This window comes from Anomaloglossus baeobatrachus, chromosome 1, assembly GCF_048569485.1.
Source record: "Anomaloglossus baeobatrachus isolate aAnoBae1 chromosome 1, aAnoBae1.hap1, whole genome shotgun sequence".
NCBI lineage: Eukaryota > Metazoa > Chordata > Amphibia > Anura > Aromobatidae > Anomaloglossus > Anomaloglossus baeobatrachus.
The window spans coordinates 957,198,364-957,219,258 of record NC_134353.1 but is presented as its reverse complement, the minus strand read 5'-3'; the positions used below and the strand labels follow the sequence as shown (position 1 = coordinate 957,219,258).

Sequence of the window (20,895 nt, the reverse complement as noted above, 5' to 3'; positions counted from 1 at the left end):
GTCTGGTTTTCGGTCCTTTCGAGGCTCAGGCAGGTCCCAATTCTACTCGTCCAAAAGGACTCAAAAGGATCAGAGGGGCTCAGATTCTTGGCGGACTCAATCACGCCCAAAAAAGCCAGCCGGAAGAACCGTTACCAAGACGGCTTCCTCATGACTCTCAGCCTCCTCTCTCCGCATCCTCGGTCGGTGGCAGGCTCTCCCGCTTTGGCGACATTTGGTTGTCACAGGTCAAAGACCGTTGGGTGAGAGACATTCTGTCTCACGGGTACAGGATAGAGTTCTGCTCTCGTCCTCCAACTCGCTTCTTCAGAACTTCCCCACCGCCCGACCGAGCCGATGCTCTGCTGCAAGCGGTGTCCGCTCTAAAGGCGGAAGGAGTGGTGACTTCTGTTCCTCTTCAGGAACAAGGTCACGGTTTTTACTCCAATTTGTTTGTGGTGCCAAAGAAAGACGGGTCGTTCCGTCCCGTCCTGGATCTAAAGCTGCTCAACAAACACGTAAAAACCAGGAAGTTCCGGATGGAATCTCTCCGCTCCGTTATCGCCTCAATGTCTCAAGGAGATTTCCTAGCATCAATAGACATCAAGGATGCTTATCTCCACGTGCCAATTGCGCCAGAGCATCAGCGTTTTCTACGCTTCGTTATAGGAAGCGAACACCTGCAGTTCGTAGCTCTACCTTTCGGGCTGGCGACAGCCCCTCGGGTCTTCACCAAGGTCATGGCAGCAGTAGTAGCAGTCCTGCACTCGCAAGGTCACTCCGTGATCCCGTATTTGGACGATCTACTTATCAAGGCACCCTCTCAAGAGGCATGCCAACACAGCCTGAACGTGGCACTGAAGACTCTCCAGAGTTTCGGGTGGATTATCAACTTTTCAAAGTCAAATCTAACCCCGACCCAATCACTAACATATCTTGGCATGGAGTTTCATACTCTCTCAGCGATAGTGAAACTTCCACTGGACAAACAGTGCTCGCTACAGATAGGGGTGCAATCTCTCCTTCAGGGCCAGTCGCACCCCTTGAGGCGCCTCATGCACTTCCTAGGGAAGATGGTAGCAGCAATGGAAGCAGTTCCTTTTGCGCAGTTTCATCTGCGTCCACTACAATGGGACATTCTCCGCCAATGGGACGGGAAGTCGACGTCCCTCGACAGGGAGGTCTCCCTCTCTCAGGCAGCCAAGGAATCTCTCCGGTGGTGGCTTCTTCCCACCTCATTGTCAAAAGGAAAGTCGTTCCTACCCCCATCCTGGGCGGTGGTCACGACAGATGCGAGTCTATCAGGGTGGGGAGCAGTGTTTCTCCACCACAGGGCTCAGGGTACGTGGACTCTGAAAGAGTCCACCCTTCAGATCAATGTTCTGGAGATCAGAGCAGTCTATCTTGCCCTACAAGCCTTCCAACAGTGGCTGGAAGGCAAGCAGATCCGAATTCAGTCGGACAACTCCACAGCGGTGGCATACATCAACCACCAAGGGGGAACACGCAGTCGGCAAGCCTTCCAGGAAGTCCGGCGGATTCTGACGTGGGTGGAAGACACGGCATCCACCATATCCGCCGTTCACATCCCAGGCGTAGAAAACTGGGAAGCAGACTTTCTCAGTCGCCAGGGCATGGACGCAGGGGAATGGTCCCTTCACCCGGACGTGTTTCAGGAGATCTGTCGCCGCTGGGGGATGCCGGACGTCGACCTGATGGCGTCACGGCACAACAACAAGGTCCTGGTTTTCATGGCACGGTCTCACGATCACCGAGCTCTGGCGGCAGACGCCTTAGTTCAAGATTGGTCGCAGTTCCGGCTACCGTATGTGTTCCCACCTCTGGCATTGTTGCCCAGAGTGCTCCGCAAAATCAGGTCCGACTGCCGCCGCGCCATTCTCGTCGCTCCAGACTGGCCAAGGAGGTCGTGGTACCCGGATCTGTGGCACCTCACGGTAGGCCATCCGTGGGCACTACCAGACCGTCCAGACTTGCTGTCTCAAGGGCCGTTTTTCCATCTGAATTCTGCGGCCCTGAACCTGACTGTGGCCATTGAGTCCTGGATCCTAGCGGCCTCAGGTTTATCTCATGAAGTGGTTGCCACCATGAGACAGGCTAGGAAACCATCCTCCGCCAAGATCTACCACAGGACGTGGAGGATATTCCTATCTTGGTGCTCTGCTCAGGGAGTTTCTCCCTGGCCTTTTGCATTGCCTACTTTTCTTTCCTTCCTGCAGTCTGGGTTGGAAAAAGGTTTGTCGCTTGGCTCCCTTAAGGGTCAAGTCTCCGCGCTATCCGTATTTTTTCAGAAACGCCTGGCGCGACTTCCTCAGGTACGCACGTTCCTGCAAGGGGTTTGTCATATCGTCCCCCCTTACAAGCGGCCATTGGAGCCCTGGGACCTGAACAAGGTTCTAATTGCTCTCCAAAAGCCGCCTTTCGAGCCTATGAAGGAGGTTTCCCTTTCTCGTCTTTCACAGAAAGTGGCCTTTCTAGTGGCGGTCACGTCTCTTCGGAGAGTGTCCGAGCTGGCGGCGTTATCATGCAGATCTCCATTCCTGGTGTTTCACCAGGACAAGGTAGTTCTGCGTCCAATTCCAGAATTTCTTCCCAAGGTGGTATCTTCCTTTCATCTCAATCAAGATATCACTTTACCGTCTTTGTGTCCGCATCCAGTTCACCAATTTGAAAAAGGTTTGCATTTATTGGATCTGGTGAGAGCACTCAGGATCTACATTTCCCGCACGGCGCCTCTGCGCCGCTCGGATGCACTCTTTGTCCTTGTCGCTGGTCAGCGTAAAGGGTCGCAAGCTTCCAAATCCACCCTTGCGCGTTGGATCAAGGAACCAATTCTTCACACCTACCGTTCTGCTGGGCTTCCGATTCCATCAGGACTGAAAGCCCATTCTACCAGAGCCGTGGGTGCGTCCTGGGCATTACGGCACCAGGCTACGGCTCAGCAGGTGTGCCAGGCGGCTACCTGGTCGAGTCTGCACACTTTTACCAAGCATTATCAGGTGCATACATACGCTTCGGCGGATGCCGGCCTAGGTAGACAAGTCCTTCAGGCGGCGGTGGCTCACCTGTAGGAAAGGGCTGTTTGACGGCCCTATCACGAGGTATTCTTTTACCCACCCAGGGACTGCTTTTGGACGTCCCAATTGTCTGGGTCTCCCAATTAGGAGCGACAAAGAAGAAGGGAATTTTGTTTACTTACCGTAAATTCCTTTTCTTCTAGCTCCAATTGGGAGACCCAGCACCCGCCCTGTTTTCTTAGGAAATTTGTTTTTTTCGGGTGCACATGTTGTTCATGTTGAACAGTTCAGTTCTCCGAGGTTGTTTCTCGGGTTGAATTTGTATTTAAAACAGTTATTGGCTTTCCTCCTTCTTGCTTTTGCACTAAAACTGAGGAGCCCGTGATCCCACGGGGGGGTGTATAGCCAGAAGGGGAGGGGCCTTACACTTTTAAGTGTAGTACTTTGTGTGGCCTCCGGAGGCAGTAGCTATACACCCAATTGTCTGGGTCTCCCAATTGGAGCTAGAAGAAAAGGAATTTACGGTAAGTAAACAAAATTCCCTTCATTGCCCTGTGTATTATTCTGAACTGTATTTCCTTCCATTTCTCATTCATGACTGTTTTATGGAGCTGGGTTCAACCCTCCCTAATCTTCCCACCCCGGTATGGACTATTTAACTGCTTTTCCCAAGACCTAAAGAAGGCCTCCGGATGTTGTCCAATGAGCCGATCCTTCATTTCCCCATATAGCCACAATATAGAGAACGATGTGGCCGAGTTTTTTACCAGGCAATGAAATGTGTTACAGATCACCTCCCGGGACACATCCACCAGACTGTCCAGGACATTGTGTTTCACCTGGTCAAATTGAATTATCTGATTAGGTTTAAGGTGGTACTTCTCCTTCAATTCCTCCCTTTCGAAGCATCTCAATTCACTAGGATGTAAGAGATGAAAGACATTACAGATCCCCTTCACTCTCCATTCTTCAAAAACTTTGTTACTAACCCCTTGTAAGAACTCTGGGTTCTTCCAGATAAGTAAATATTTAGAGATTCTATGTGAGAGTTCGTAATGTTTCCTTACTATCTTCCACATTGCTATAGTGTCTCTAAACAGGGATGAGTATGTTAATTGTGGAAGTATCGCCGACTGGCATGAGTGTAACGGAGCCAAAAGGTCCCAGGGTTGGGCATAGTCCCTTTCAAAGGCTATTGCCGCTTACTGTCCGGAGCCATGGATCCAATCCATCAAATATCAAGTTAGGCATGCTATATTGTATCGTCTAACATTTGGGAGGTTTAGACCTCCATTATCTAATGTCTTTAGAAGCCATCAGCTTCTTTAACCCTATGCGTGGCCGTTTCCCTCTCCAGATAAAATGTGAGAATACCTTATTTAAAAATACTATGTCTCTTTGTTTTAGGAGTAAGGGGAGGGTTTGCATATGGTACATACATTAGCATGGATACCGACATCATTTTGAACAGATGCATTCTGCCTGTCATATTTAGTGGAAGCTCCTGCCATCTTTTAAGATCTTCTGCTATGCATTTTAGCAGGGGTGGAAAGTTTAGGCCATATAGAGTTCCGGGGACCCTTCTGATTTTCACTCCTAAATAAGTTTTATAAATGACTTGGCTACTGATATCCCTGCAAAAACCTGGGTTTGGTGCTGGTGTATACTCTTTCCCAATATAGAGCAACTCGCACTTTGTTGTATTGATCCAAAAACCCGAATATTCCCCAAATGCTCGCAAACTATACAGTATCCGCGGGACTTGGTTTATTGGGTCAGAGAGGAAGAGTAAGATGTCGTTTGTAAAAAATGTTGCTTGGAGTCGTTTTTTATTTATGGAGATACCTTGAAATATAGTCTGGCCCGACAACCGTCTCACCAGGGGTTCAAGTGCCAAATTGAAGAACAGCGGGGAAAGAGGACAGCTTTGTCTGGTCCCTTAAAACAGTTGAAAGGGGGGTCGAGAAAAAACAGGAATGTATACTTGTGCCTTTTGGGGACGTGTATATTGCTCAGACATATGTGTAAAAGGATCACGAGAAACGCATCTCATCTAATACTCTATAAAGCCATGGCCACTCGATGTTATCAAAGGCTTTCTCAGCGTCTATTGTTAATAATGCAGGGGTTTGGGGGGGCGTGGCCAGCAGGCAGCATGAGCGGTCGCATCTGAGAGCAGCTCCGCAGTCCAACGCTGATAAATACTATTAATCCTGCCGAAATTGGTGCCTAAATACACCTCCGGATTACCTGTGGTGCGGTGAGCATTCTGATCGGTACCATGAGCAGAGGTCGCAGCGCAGCGGCGGCTGAAAAGCTGAGGAAGTTTGCTCGGGACTCCCAGCAAGATGGCGCCGGCAAACAGGCAGAGCGGGAAACCAGTGAGGCGGAGGAGGAGGAGAGCATGGAGGACGGATCCAAGGAACCGCAGGAGCTAACCTTGCAGCAAGTTACTTCGCAGTTACTTGCGGCGATCCAGGATTCAAAAGTGTCGCTGACGGGCAAAATCGAGGAGGTTAAGATTGATGTGGGACTCCTCCGGCTGGACCTGCAAAATCTGAGAGAGCGGGTAAAGGAGACGGAGCAGCGGATCTCCACGCTGGAAAACGACGCAAGAGCGACGCCGGGCAGATTGTCCTCTTTGGAGAGCGCGGCAAATAACTGGGCGCAAAGGGCTGACGATCTGGAAAACCGCCTGCGTCGCAATAATTTAAGAATTCTGGGGATGCCGGAGAGGGCAGAAGGGAGCGACCCATGTAAGTTCATGGAAACATGGCTCTCTGAAACTTTCCCTGATGCAACGCTGTCAGCGGCATTCGCTATAGAAAGAGCCCACCGGGTACCGGCCAGACCTCCTTCCCCGGGAGCGCAGCCTAGACCTCTCCTGGCCCGACTGTTGAGCAGCAGGGATAGAGATGCGATCCTTGGTGCGGCGCGACGCAAAGGCCCGATCCTACATAATAATGCTCCCATACTGATTTTTCCTGACTTCTCTGCGTCTCTACAGAAAACGAGAGCCTCCTTCATTCAGGTGAAAAAACGCCTTAGAGAATACCATATTGCTTATTCCATGATCTTCCCGGCTCGTCTCAGAGTGGTTCATCAAGAGCGATCCTTGTTCTTTACATCTCCTGTGGAGGCGGATGACTGGATCAATACACTGAAGAGGAAGCGCTGATGCGTTACAGCCATGAGCGACGCCGAGAGGATCGCTGTTGTGATGGCATCGTGGTTCTGATTGTTTATTTCATCTCCTTTGGATTGAGGTCGGTGATACGATTCCTCTTCCTGGGACGCCTGAAATCGCTGTTGCGATAGTTTTAGGATCATCCTATGCAGATATTCGGCGTCCCTCGATATTGAAGGCGCGATATATTTTTGTTCCTCCATCCCTCCTACCATGCGAGTGGAGCGATGTTCGGGATCGCAGTTGCGTCTGCGTCCTGCTCCTTTGGTTCCAGTTTGTGGAGAAATTGACGATTCCATCAGGATGCGCTGGTGCGCTTGCGTCCCCCGGAAGCATGTGAGTTACTGGATGTGTTTATTATTGGCCTTCCATTGTGCCGGTTTCCAGGTTGGCCCCCCCCCTCAAGGCTGGGCAGCTGGAGGTGGTGCCTCTGAGTGGGTCGGGACATGAGCTCACTGCGATTATTACTAAGCCCTGTTTGAGTTCTGGAATACTCGTCGCTGATGGGACCGGATTGAACTGTCTTCAGGCGGGACATGTGCCAGAACGCTGCTGCGGCGCCGTGGCCACTGTCATGCGATCTTGAATTATCCTGCATCTTGCGATCCAAAAGGGGACTTTACTCCGGGTTTGCAGTATTTGGCAACGCACTTAAGTTCAGGATGCTGAATTCTGTCTTTAGAGCTATACTAAGGTTTTTTGGGGTCACCATACATGATAGTCACTTATAATTTGAGATTGCCTGCAAATTCTCCTTCCATTTCCTTTACATTCCTCTCTCTTCTTCCCCCCTCTCAGTCTCACTTACTTGTTTAATCCCTCAGCCCCTTTATCTCATCCTCATGCCCATCTTTGCTATTCTATTCCTATCTACCTCTAAGTCTTCTTTGCTATTTTCTCCAATTTCCCTCCTCAACCTCCCTCTCTCCTCTTCAGTTTCCACCCAGTATGCCCTCCGTTACCTCTCTTCTTCTTATATTTCTATATTCCCTCCTCCTCACACTCTCTCTTCTTCCGCCCATCTTAATTTCTTTCCTCTTTCTTCTCTTCCCTTACCCCTTTCTCTCTTCCTTACCCCCCCTTTTTTTTTTTTTTTTCTTTTCTCTCTCTCTTTACTACTCTCCTTTCTCTTCTCTCTTCTCTTTCTCTCTTCCCATATTTCTATGCCTACTCACTTTGGGTTCTCTTACCTACGTACGATTAAAGGTTATGTTGCAGGATAACTCAATACGTTGGACTGCAGGAGAAGCTTAAGTCCTTGTTTGAGGACACCCCCGTACCAAGTACACCATCTTGCCACGTTGGTTCACCCTGGTCGTTACTAGGGACACCCTCTCCTGGTCACACTACTGGATCAGTTCTTTCGGCTGTGTGTTTGCAACCGATAGTTTGTATTTAAGGGTACGTTTGCCCAAGTTCTACTGTGGGTTAAGTTTTTGACATTTCCCTATTAATTCAGTACGAGATACATTTCAATGGCTTTAAGCTTGATGACATGGAATGTTAGGGGGCTGGGCACATCCAGGAAACGGGCGGCAGTATTTGCACATATCAAAAAATCCAAAGCTCAGATTGTATGTTTACAAGAGACCCATTTGTTGTTGGAAACCACGAGAGTGCTCCAGAAGCCTTGGGTTCAATGGTCAGCTCACTCTGTTCATTCCTCATATTCGAGGGGAGTATCGGTACTAGTCCATAAAGCATTGCGGTGGGACCCGGGTAAGATTATAAAGGATAATGATGGGAGGTATGTGTTTATCCAGGCTCACATCGATGGGATCATGATGGTGATCTTGGCCATATACATCCCCCCTGCGATGGGAATCTCAATTTTGTATGAAGCGGCTAAGTTTGCCTCACAATTCCCACAAGCCTTGGTGCTCTGCATGGGGGACTTCAATTTGATTAGTAACACAGGGCTGGATAGATTCAACACCCGACAGGCCCCGATCTCCCCCACGATGCAAACTAGACTGAGTGCATTCCTACAGGAGGTGGGGTGGTGTGACATGTGGCGTTTTTTAACCCAGTACTGAGAGAATACACATGTTATACCCCAGGGAAAAACTCATTGTCTAGAATTGATTACATCAGTGGAAATGAAAGAGTCTGTGCCCATATACAATCGGTGTGTCATCTACCCAGATCAGTATCAGACCACTCTCCGGTATTTGTCAGCATTAAGTGGGAGGGTTGTAAGTCTCGTAAAGTGTCACGGAAGATTAACCCTTGGTGGCTGTCACTCTTTGGTACCAATGATAGGATTCCTGATCAGCTCAGGGCATACACCGAGACGAACTCCGTGGAAGAGAATCACTCGGCCTACTGGGACGCGCTTAAGGCGTATTTGAGGGGATGCTGTCACTCTTCTATCTCTTATGTCAAGAAACAGGCGGCCAGAGAGGAGGAGGAATTGGCCACTCAAAATAGAATGCTTGAACATAGATTTACCTCAGACCCTTCTGAAGGAAACAGATTCCAGTGGCTACAGGCTGGGAGGAAATATCTTTTGTTCCTGCAGGATAAGGCTAAGAGGCATGTCTTCTTCATGAACCAGAGATATTTTGAGCAAGGGAACCAATCTAGTAGTTTACTAGCGTTCCTGGTGCGCCAATCCACTAGCTCACCTGCGGTCCTTAAGATCAGAGACTCCGGTGGCGAATCAATCACCGTCACTGGCATCCTGAAGGTGTTTCTGGACTTCTATAGGAACCTATATGAGTCCAGGCTGGCTGTGTCAAGGGAGGAGATCACTGAATACTTGCGGGATCTGGAGCTTCCCAGATTGACTTTGGCCCAGAGGTCGGCCTTGGGTGAGCCCATTAGCATGGAAGAGATGGTGGAGGCGATGGGAGCCCTCAATAGGGGTAAGGCGTCTGGCCCAGACGGACTCCCGATTGAGATATTCGACAAGTATAGGGGGGAGCTGATTCCAGCTCTCCTGGAGACGGCGGAGGCTTCGTTCCGCAGGGGACGGTTACCTGATTCCTTCTATGAGGCAACCATCGTGCTACTATTGAAACCAGATAAGGATCCACTGGATTGTGGCTCATACAGACCGATCTCTCTGTTGAACTCTGATTACAAAATTCTTACCAAAATTCTAGCAACTAGACTCAATAAAGTGATCTCCTCCATAATACATGAGGATCAGTCTGGATTCATTCCGGGTAGAAGTACCTCGGATAATCTGAGGAGGGCACAGGTGATTCTACAGATGGGCACCAAGTTAGAGGAGGATTGGGCTTTGGTCTCCTTGGATGCGGCCAAGGCCTTTGACTCTATAGAATGGCCATACCTGCTGGAGGTACTGCGGGCATTTGGTTTCGGCAACAATTTTATTAGATGGATTGAGATTATTTATAAAGCCCCAACGGCTAACATTCAGGTGGGAGGCGGAGTATCGGAAACCTTCCATTTGGGGAGGGGAACTAGGCAGGGATGTCCTCTATCCCCTCTTCTGTTCGCCCTCGCCATGGAACCGTTGGCAGTGCGCATTCGGACGGACCCAATCTACCGGGGAGTGAGACATCGTAAGGGAGATGAACGTTTGTCTTTGTATGCAGACGACCTGTTATTGTTTGCTTCTGATCCGGATTCCTCCATTCCTAGAGCCGTAGAGTTAATCGACCGATTCGGGGAGTTCTCGGGCCTGTCAATAAATTGGTCAAAATCGTACCTTCTCTTCCTATCCCGGGACAGGGAGGAAATGATGAATACCCAAATCTGTAGAGTTCCAGTGGTGGATCATTTTAAATACCTGGGGATTATATTGACGGGAAACCCTTCGGAGATGATAGCAAGAAACATTGCCCCCTTATTATCACACCTCGGGGAGAAATTTAATAGATGGAGCCAACTCCCGCTCTCAGTGGCGGGAAGGATTAATCTCCTTAAAATGATAGTGCAACCAAAGTGTCTTTATATAACCCAACATGTATTCGTACAGATTCCCCGCTCTTTCTTTCGGTCCCTGGAATCTTTGATGATCACCTTTCTCTGGGGTCCTTCCAGATCAAGGGTCCAGTTGGCCAAATTGCAGAGACCCAAGGACATGGGGGGTATGGCCCTTCCTGATCTGTACTTATACTATTTGGCCGGACAATTGAAATATTTGGGACATTGGACACTTCCTGGGGTGAGGGGTTCTCCGGAGGGTCTTCTGGCAGAGTTCACAGGTATGGATCTCCTATGGCCATTGTTGACGGACCACAAGAGGGCTCCTGAGGGTCGTGTCCTCCCAATACACAAACTGGGGGCCAGGGTCTGGAGGGAGGCTAAAACCATTTTTGGTTTCCATGATATGCCAACTGAGATACCAATATGGGATAACCTGGACCTTCCACACTTTTGTGGGCTGCCGGGGTTTGGCGAATGGAGGAATCGAGGAATAGTCTCCTTGGGATCACTGGTCCGGGATGGTGATCTCCGCCCCTTTGCGCAGCTGCGTGCAGAATTTGATTTGCCGGAATCTCATGGGTTTCAGTATCTCCAGATTAGGCACGCCTTTCGGGCTCAGTTCTTTGGTCGTGGGATTAGATTCTCTTCCTTTCCAGTCATTGGAATTATCAGATCACAGGGCCCTGGAGGCCTCATTTCCAAACTGTATTCCTCCCTTATCCGGGCCAAGGCCATGAACAGTCCTCTTTCTGTCCGGGAGAGGTGGAGCGTCAGGATTCCTGAAATTGATGATGTAGTGTGGGACGACATTGTCGAATCCCACACGCTAGTCTCTCCTGCAGTCAATAATAGACTGATTCAGCTATACATAATACACCAAAGTTATATGACTCCTCAAAGATTGAACAAGATGAAAAAGGCGAATAATCTGGTGGGGGTGGGTTGTCCAAGATGCGGGAGAGACGGTGCTGATTTCTGGCACATGATATGGGATTGCCGGGTCATTCTCTCCTATTGGAGCGAGGTTGTAACGACTCTATCCACCATACTTCAGAAAGGAGTTGCTCTGTGCCCAATTCTGTGTCTGTTTGGGGTGGTGGACGTACGCTCCTGGTCCCAAAATGAAAATTTGCTAATAAAAAAGGTATTATTTTTGGCCCGGAAGGGCATTATACTAAACTGGATGGGCATCCACCCTCCAACTAGAGCCTCATGGATTGCGTTGGTAAATGCTATAATTCCGTCAGAACACTATGTTTATAAGATAAGGGGATCATTAAATAAATTTGACAAAATATGGGGTAGATGGATGGGCTCGCCCTTGACCGGAGGATCGCCCGGCTCCCTAGCTGATAGTCTACAGTCGGTACTGGCGTGATAGTAACTAATGGTATTCTGATGGGTGGAAAGGAGAAATGCGTGGTTTATGATATAATGTATTGGGGATATTACGAGACCTCTGTAATCTGGGTTGCGCTTCTCTTATTGAGGTGGGCTTTTTGCCCCAGAATGGATATATTTCATGAACTGACACCTCTGCAATGATTAATGTGCTGAGGCCAGATTGAATGTAATAGTTGTGGATTTAATTGATGTTGCTTTATTGCTTTATTACTATGCTTATCAAACAGTATACGTGTATACTTGTAAAGTACAAATTGCTGACTTATCCTATAATGTAATGTCTTACTTAACCTTCAATAAAACGAGTTTAAAAAAAAAATAATGCAGGGGTTTCTGTGTCTTTAGGCTTGAGGTTTTCTCTGTCCAGGGCCAGGAGGACTTTTCTAATGTTTGCCGTGGCAGATCTTTTCTTAGCGAAACCTGCTTGGACAGGAGAGATTAATTATCACAAAATTTATGCTATTCGGTCTGCCATTATTTTGGACAGTATTTTTATGTCTATGTCAATAAGGGATATTGGTCTGTATCACCCCAAGTTCGATGGGTCCTTCCCCTGTTTTGGAATCAATTTTATGTATGCTAATTTCCCAGTTTGAAAAGTCGCTTTCCCCTCCAGATCATGGTTATACAAAGTCCGCAATATGGGTGAGACTTCTACCATAGTCTTATAGAATTCCCCGGTGTACCCATCGGGTCCTGGGGCTTTGTGATTATGTAAATGTTTAATTATCCGAGCAACATCCTCCCCCGTGACTGCTGCGTTTAGGTATGTTCGGTGTTCTTCCGTCAGCTTAGATATATTCAGCTTAGTTAGAATATTATTAGCAGGGATATCTCCATTCCCGTCAGTTAAATAGAGATTCTTATAGTATATTCCCAATATTTCAATTATTTTCCTAGGGTCATTGTGGAGCTCCCCTTTGTGGTCTTTCATCTGTATAGGGCTTTGCGGTGTAAATCTGTTCCTTACTAAATTTGCCATCAGCTTCCCCGATTTGTTCCCGCATCTATGTAAAGTGGTTTCTTGGGCAGACCTAAACAATTCCTCACTTTTGTCCGCCCACATATTGAAAGCCCTCCACTCTGACTGCCACTGCTCTTTGTTTTCTTTGGTCGGACTGTGCTGGAAAACTGTGTAGGCCTGTCTCACCCTCGCCGAGGCTTCATTGAAGTGGCTGTGAATCTTTTTTTTTTCAAAGTGGAAACATAGGCACTTAGTTTGCCTCTTATTACCAACTTTGCTATGTCCCAGAATAATAAGGAAGTATCCCCATGTTGGCTATTGTGAAACCAAAACTCCGACCACCACTCCTTGAGCTTTAACGTAAAGTCTTCATTACCATGAAGGAAAGCTGGGTATCTCCACAAATGATCCGAGCCCTTCGGTTGGATATCCGCCATCTCCACCACCACCGATGCATAATCAAATATCACCAAATCATGTATAGAGACAGAGTGGAGTCCACACATCACATCGTTTGAAGCAAAAAAAGTCAATTCGGGACCACAAATCATTTGCATGGGAATAGTGCTTGAATTCCCTATCTTGGGGATGCATATGTTGCCACACGTCGTGGAGAGCCGTGATCTCTAGGAGTGGTTTAATGACTTGGTCCTGACTTTGCGGCGGCTTAGACCTGTTATTTGGGATTTTCCTATTTTCTGATAGCATAACCACGGAGTTGAAATCCCCTCCCACTATTGTGTTGGGGTGCGAGTGCTCTAGGAGTTTAGCTTTCAGCTGATGGAAAAATGGCTTATTATTATCATTAGGGGCATAGACATTAAAAAATGTGTAAGTGTCCCCTGAAACCTTTATCGTGACCACATGTAGTCTGCCCTCTATAGCTGCATATGTATCTATAACTCAATGTTGTAATTTTCTGTGCACTAGTGTGATAACCCCAGCTTTCTTTTTGATAGAAGGGGAGCCATATGCGTTACCCACCCACAGCCTACACATCCTTTGTATGTCCTGTGCCTCTAGATGCGTCTCTTTGTAAAAGCGCTATATCTGGTTTGAGGCGATTAAGATGGTCGCAGAACTTTAAGTCGCTTCTGGGGAGAGCGTAGCCCTTTGATTCATGCGGATAGTCACCTGGAACGTCAATCGCAAACAGTGTACTTATACAAACTATATAACTACTGTATTATACTTCCTTACTGCTGCTGTAAAATCATAACATAACCTAGAGTAAACACCTAAAACTAGCCTGTAGGCAACATTAGAAACAGAAGGATTAACTTTCTCTTTTCTTCGTAACAATAGACGTTAGTGTCTTTTTTTCAGACACCCTTCTCAAACTGTCCCTAACTGCAGACTTCACTTCTTCCCGATCATGCCTCCGAGGCCTGTCATTCCCCTTATGGGGCCTTTTAAACTGTAATTCAAAGAGAACGGCATGTCACAACTGTGGAAGAGGAGACAAGCAGAGCGCAAAAGGAGAGGGGGAAAAAAAGGTGGTAGGAGAGGATAGGGGGGAGGAGGAGAGGATAGAGGGGAGGTGGAGAGGATAGATGGGGGGGAGGAGGGACTATTTGGGGGAGGGAGGAGTGGATAGATGTCGGGGAGGGAGAAGAGGATAGAGAGGGGAAAATTCCTTACACCGTCCACATTACCAACACTTCCATTATGTCCACAGAGTCTCTGTAGCATGTTCTGGGGCTAAGTTAATGAGCTAGCCTCCAACCTTTTAAAAAGGAAAAAGCAGTCCAGATACCGTGGTACCTCTAAGGCTGCTTTCACACATCCGGTTTGAGCCGTGCGGCTCAATCCGGCTGTGAAACCTATGCAACGGATGCGGTGAAAACACCGCATCCTTGCATAAGTTTTTTACATGCGGCCCGTCCGGTTTTTGCCGCTTGCGGCATGCTACTGAGCATGCGCAGTGGACAAAACCGCATGCGGCGGCCGGATGCGGTTTTTGCCGCATCGCGCTATATCCGGCGTCCATAGGGATGCATTGAAAAATGCGCCGCATCGGCCGCATGCGTCGCAATGCGGTTTTTTTTTGCCGGAGCAAAAAATGTGCCAGGGAACGTTCCATCCGGCCGCCGCATCGGCTAAATCTGCCGCATGCGGCAAAAAACGGACGGAACGCAAGCCCATGCGGCACAATGCGGCGCCAATGCAAGTCAATGCTGGAAAAAACGAAACCGGCAGCAAAAAAACCCGGTTTCGTTTTTTCAGCAGAGCGCCGGATTGTGCCGCACTGCTACAGCCGGATGTGTGAAAGCAGCCTTAGGCGGGTATATTTGGCTTGCAGTTGTGCCTCTGGTCTTTAGGTCCGACTGGTGATGGTCTTCCAGAACTTCCCTTTGTCAAGCGATGGCCGTGCCTTGTGGGAGACTTTCTGGATCTTGGAGAACTGTCCATTTGTTCGATGAAGTCTTCTGCTTCCTTCAGATTGGAGAACGTGTTGGAGGAGCCATGTTCGTGACAGATCATTAAGAACAGCAGGTTCTCAGTTGGAACCTTATATTATGTTTGAACAGGGCTGAGCATATAGGTGTAAACGCCCTGTGCTGTCTGGTGACCTCCGCTGAGAACTCCTCAAACAGCAGGATTCGAGTTCCATTCACTTCTATGGGATGGCATGTTTTCTTGTATGCCTGAATTATCTCCTGCTTGTCAGTAAAGTCCAGATATTTCATTATGATTTGTCTTGGGTGCTTAGTGGTATCCTCTTCCAGATTCCTCCTTGATAGACCTTTTCTCTCCTCTTACCCACCGAGACTCCCAGGGCTTTAGGTATAGTCCTCGCAGTTTCTCATGTGGATATGATTCGGGGAGACTGACTATGCATATATTGCTTTTTCTGGACTCTTAGGATGACATTTTCTCTAGATAGGCGCATTACCATCGTTTGGTCAGAGTATAAATCATCTTCCATAGGGGATAACCTGGTTTCTATAGCCGCCACTTGTTGCACTGTCTCATCAAGAGGGTTTTGCAGCGCTTGGAGAGACGTGGCGACTGTTTCTTGAAGTGTGATGGAGATGTCCGGCAGAATGTTATTTGCCACCTCAGAGGCTAGGCGCTTATAGTCGATACCTTCCACCGATTTAAATATGTCTGGGGTACCCGGGGATCCACTGAAAGCTGCCGTGTCCTCATTTTCTGCTGTCTGTCCACTCTCGGGGGGGGGGGGGGAGTTAAATGATGAGGCCACATCTTGCCATTGCTGAATCTGTTGTCTGGGGGGTTCGATGTCTAGGCACCACTCCTCCGTAGATAGCGTTCCATCAATGGGAAGCTACTTATGTTTGGTTTTCAGCTTGGCAACAGATGTCTGCAGCCTCAGGTTCCGATAGGGAGCTGTAACTTGTGTTTGTTTAGCGTGAATTTATTTAATTTAATTAACTTTCCTCCTGGAGTCTCCACTTCAGAGGCGGGGGGCTTCACATCAGCGTTTTTTTGGCGACCTGCAAAAACGCATCTTACCGGATCAGTTGTCTGCTCAATGCAATGTCAGAGGATTGGCGGTAACATGGATTTGCGTGTGGCAGTGTCAGGATCCGGTGAGTTGCAGTTTTTTACCTTTTATCAAAACCGCAACTTGTTGCGTTTTTCACCTCCGTCCAAAAACTGTAACTCACCGGATCCTGTACATTGCGGCAGTAGCTGCAATGTATTTCAATGGGCGCCGGATCCGGTTCTAATAGTTGCGATTGTATGCTGCAGGATGGATCCTGTTTTCTGTACAGAACATGGCCTGACTATCACTCTCTCACTCACAAACACACATGCTCACACACACACACTCACACTCACACTCACACTCACACTCACACACACACTCAATCACACTCAATCACACTCAATCACACTCAATCACACTCAATCACACTCAATCACACTCACACACACTCACACACACTCACACACTCACACACACTCACACACACTCAATCACACACTCAATCACACTCACACACACTCAATCACACTCAATCACACTCACTCTCACTGACACACACTTTCACTCACACTTTCACTCACACTTTCACTCACACACTCACTCTCACATACCCTCACTCTCACATACCCTCACTCACACACACTCTCACTCACACACACTCTCACTCACACACACTCTCACTCACACACACTCTCACTCACACACACTCTCACTCACACACACTCTCACTCACACACACTCTCACTCTCACTGTTGTCCAGAGCTGCATCCATCAAAAAAAAATTTCAATTACTGAAAAAAATGTAAAGTATTAATGTTTTAATGTTTTGTTTAAATATTATTTGTTTTTAATTGAGCAAAATATAAAAAAAAATTAACGTTTGATATTTTCCACTGTTAAACACTAAGGGAAGCAGCTGCTGAAATCCTACTGTAGAAATAGCTCACATTACAGCTGCAGTAAAGTGGGTGGAGTCTGCTCTCCTGTGTATGATGTCACCTCCCCCTCCCAATCTGGGGGTTTCCAACAGATAAGAGAGAATGAAATTTAGGATCACAGTGTGGAGCCATTTTGTTGGTGACCAGAAATGTCTAAAGTGTCACCAAGGACAGCAGACAGTATCACACAGGATAGGATTAGATACACGGCTCAGCAGACAGTATCATACAGGATAGGATTAGACACAGCTCAGCAGACAGTATCACAGGATAGGATTAGATACACAGCTCAGCAGACAGTATCACAGGATTGGATTAGATACACAGCTCAGCAGACACAGCATCGGATAATATCCATTTAGCACCGCTGTTGGTGACTTTCACCCATACGGATGGCAGCCCAGTGGATGGCAGCCCCGTAGTTGCCGCAACAAAGAAAGCCCGTACCTGCTGATCACCCGAACGGGTGCAGACTCGACTTTCACCCATACTGATGACAGCCCAGTGGATGACTCAACAAAGAAGACACGCCCAGGTGATCAACCGAACAGGTGCGGACGCTCGACTTCCACGCGTACGGATGGCAGCCCAGTGGATGACTCAACAAAGAAGACACGCCCAGGTGATCAACCGAACAGGTGCGGACGCTCGACTTCCACGCGTACGGATGGCAGCCCAGTGGATGACTCAACAAAGAAGACACGCCCAGGTGATCAACCGAACAGGTGCGGACGCCAAGGACCGATAAGACGAGTGCAGCCACAGCTAGTCGGTCAAACAGGACGCCGTACACCGCTATGTGATCCCGCTAACGATGGCACCGTAAGTAAACTGCGATGTATGACCAACAAAAATTATCTGAATGCCTTAAAATAACATGTAGCGCCTCTCGCTTCAGCCACCGGCGTACAGCCCTCACGTGCCCCGTTTGTCATACGGCAAGCAAATATCTGTCTACCCACCTGCGGGGGCCCCGGCACCTCCGGAAGGTCGCAGGAGCCTGAAATTTTCCAGCTTTCATCCAAGCGCCGAGGGCAGTCGGGCAAGAGTGCCCGGGGCCCCGCTCGGGCCCCCGGGGGCCCCGGCACCTCCGGAAGGTCGCGGGGGCCTGAAAATGTTAAGGTTTTATCCAAATCACGGGGGGGAATCAGTCCAGAATTCGCCCGGGGGCCCCCCGGACAAAAAAACAAAAAACGCACACGCGATATCGATGCGTTTTTGCCTGTGAACTTTCCCTCGTGGCCCTAGGGGCCCAGGCATGCCAACGAGGGGTTCCCCTTTGAGCTCCGTGGGTGTCAGCGGGACATGCGCGAAAAACAATCCGGGCTCGACTTCCACGCGTACGAATGGCAGTCTGGGGTCCCCCGGACAAAGAAACGCACACGCGATATCGATGCGTTTTGGCCCAAGAACTTCCCCTCGGGTCCCAGGCACCAGCGGGACATGCGCGAAAAACAATCCGCGGCTCGGGAGTCCTCCGGCATAGTCAGCGCTCGCTTACTACGGAAGTCTGAAAATGTTGAAAATTATTCAAAGTCCCAAGGGCTCTCTGGCGAGATTGCCTGGAGCCCTTTTCGGATGCCGGGGGCTGCCAACGCCGGTCAGATCTCGGAAGTCTGAAAAATGTCTCTTTTTTTTTTCTAAGTCCCATGTCATTGCTGCTCACCCGAACAGGTGCGGACTCTTGTCTTTCACCCATACGGATGGCAGCCCAGTGGATGACTCAACAAAGAAGACACGCCCAGGTGATCAACCGAACAGGTGCGGACGCCAAGGACCGATAAGACGAGTGCAGCCACAGCTAGTCGGTCAAACAGGACGCCGTACACCGCTATGTTAACGATGGCACCGTAAGTAAACTGCGATGTATGACCAACTAAAATTATCTGAATGCCTTAAAATAACATGTGGCGCCTCTCGCTTGAGCCACCGGCGTACAGCCCTCACGTGCCCCGTTTGTCATACGGCAAGCAAATATCTGTCTACCCACCTGCGAAGGGTTTGCATGCGGAGACTGACCGACTCCAAGATAGAAGAGGCGTTGACCTCGGCGAAGCGCTGTCTAGACCGAGTTGCAGGAAAAGGTACTACCGTTCAATTTTGCGACCTCAAGCCTCTCGCATCCCTGGACGAGGTAGTGTTTTTTTTTGGAACAACGCAGATTTTTGGTGACAGGCAAGCCGCGTTTGGACTCCATACATACACCATCTGTATCCGTTAGTGGGGGAGAGACCGCAACAGACGAGATGCCGCAACAAAGTCAGCAGGAACGGGATTCACAGGTTGAACATGACCCGCTCCCTGTTCTATCCGCTGACGACTCGGAGGGACCGGGCCCGGAGGCAGAAATTACCGCTAACATGTCTGAACATCTATCCAACGGGGAGGCCCCAGATGCTAGTACACAAAGGGAGCGGGACACGCAATGGACGATACCGAGCCGCACAGCTTCAAGAGACGCTGGCCTGTACAAACGCCACTCCGTTAACCACCCCATGCTTAGGGAGTACGCAAAGTACCTGAAGGGTACCCTTCAGGCACGGAGTTGGAAGGCAGAGGTCTCAAATATCGCCAGATTTCTTTACTACGTGAACCCCAGAACTGTTAGCCTCGAGTACCTACGAAGACCTGCCAAGACGAATGCTTTTTTTACCAAGCTGTGTAGCTTGCCGCTCACGAAGGCAACAACGCTGGTAATGCTTAAACACGTACGAAGATTTACCTCGTACCATATGAATGCAACAAATTTAAACATATCTAGGCCTCAACTTTATCGTGCCTGTGAGATCTTCATGAGCTCTACAACTGACCTTCAAAAGATATTATACAAGGGGACGTGTCGAGAAATTGTTCGTAAGCGGTACGACGCACTAATGCGCCCTACGAAGACACCGGAAGAATGCCGCCGGCTATTGGAGGTGGCAAAACCGTCATTTCTTGCTCGAATACGTGGAATTGAAAGACGGAGAGTGAATACAGCCGACTCAGAAGTGACCCGTTATCTCCAGGCACTCTTAATATTGCAGCACCTACAGAGGCCATGCGTTGTACAGAACATGACGGTAAGTAGGGCCCAGACCTGCGCGGTCCGGTGCTGTAGCTCAGGGGTTTTTCTAACGTTCTCCTATAACAGATTGCAGAGTGGAACGAGAGGACGGAATACATCCACCGCGGACTGCGCTACACTATTATCGGCGTTAAGGAGCATAAAGTCGCTTCGAAACAAGTAGCCGCATTTGTGCTCTCGGAGCAAGAAGAGTCGGTAAGGCAACACATTTAAGGGCTTGCGAACCCCGTTTGACCCATTCCGTCTTGCGCCAGGCGCCTAATTGATATATTTTTTTTTCAGTGGTTTAACATTTATGCCGAAACAATCAGGCCGCACTTCACCAGGAGCTGTGCCACGGAGCAGGCATTCTTCGTATCGGCTAGCGGTCAGCGTATACGGTGTCCTTCGAGCAACCTCCGGCAATACCACTTAAGGCGAGCTTTTCACTGAGCCAGTTTTTAAACCAGGGCGGAAATTAAGTACTTATTCTGTCGTCTTGCTCCACAGCTACAAGCTGCCGCTCGTAACCAGCCGAACGGTACGAAGAGTATGCGAAACATGGACTCTGCCGCATTATACCGACGCTGAGAAGCGCCTCTTCGCCCGGTACTTGGCGCATTCAAACGAGATGGCGGAGAAGGTTTACCGGGAAAAAACGATAGAAGACATGTGTCAGGCCCGGGAACTGGTGGTTCGTTCAGGGGAGCGTGAGGCAAATACGAATCGGTCTTCACGAGATTCTGACAACGAACAGGAGGGCAGCCGGGAAGCCACCACTGATGTATCCCAGAACAATACGTTTTCGCCCCTTCCAAACATTCGTCTACTGCCTCTTATGGTAACCGAACGATTGTGATTAAAATAAAAACCTTCAAACACAAATATTTTGTCATTTTTCCTTGCACCAGGATGGGCACTAAGCACTGCCTCGGGCAGAACCCTAAGCATTCACCGCAGGCTCCACTGGCTCCTTAGGCCTAA

At 48.8% G+C, this 20,895-nt stretch overlaps 2 protein-coding genes across 3 annotated transcripts in view; both read left to right on the top strand.

The window, feature by feature from the left end:
* LOC142257625 (uncharacterized) overlaps positions 1-20,895 on the top strand; it is a 481,515-nt gene that overhangs the window by 439,339 nt on the left and 21,281 nt on the right. The gene's annotated exons all lie outside the window — the stretch shown is intronic.
* LOC142257691 (uncharacterized) lies at positions 18,592-20,379 on the top strand. Its single transcript, XM_075329827.1, has 2 exons — positions 18,592-20,127; positions 20,215-20,379. The coding sequence occupies exon 1, from the start codon at positions 19,112-19,114 to the stop codon at positions 20,093-20,095; it is 984 nt and encodes a 327-aa protein (XP_075185942.1). The 5' UTR covers positions 18,592-19,111; the 3' UTR covers positions 20,096-20,127; positions 20,215-20,379.

Coding starts and splice junctions, on each gene's coding strand:
- LOC142257691 (XM_075329827.1), top strand. CDS start 19,112: ATGCCGCAACAAAGTCAGCAGGAACGGGATTCACAGGTTGAACATGAC.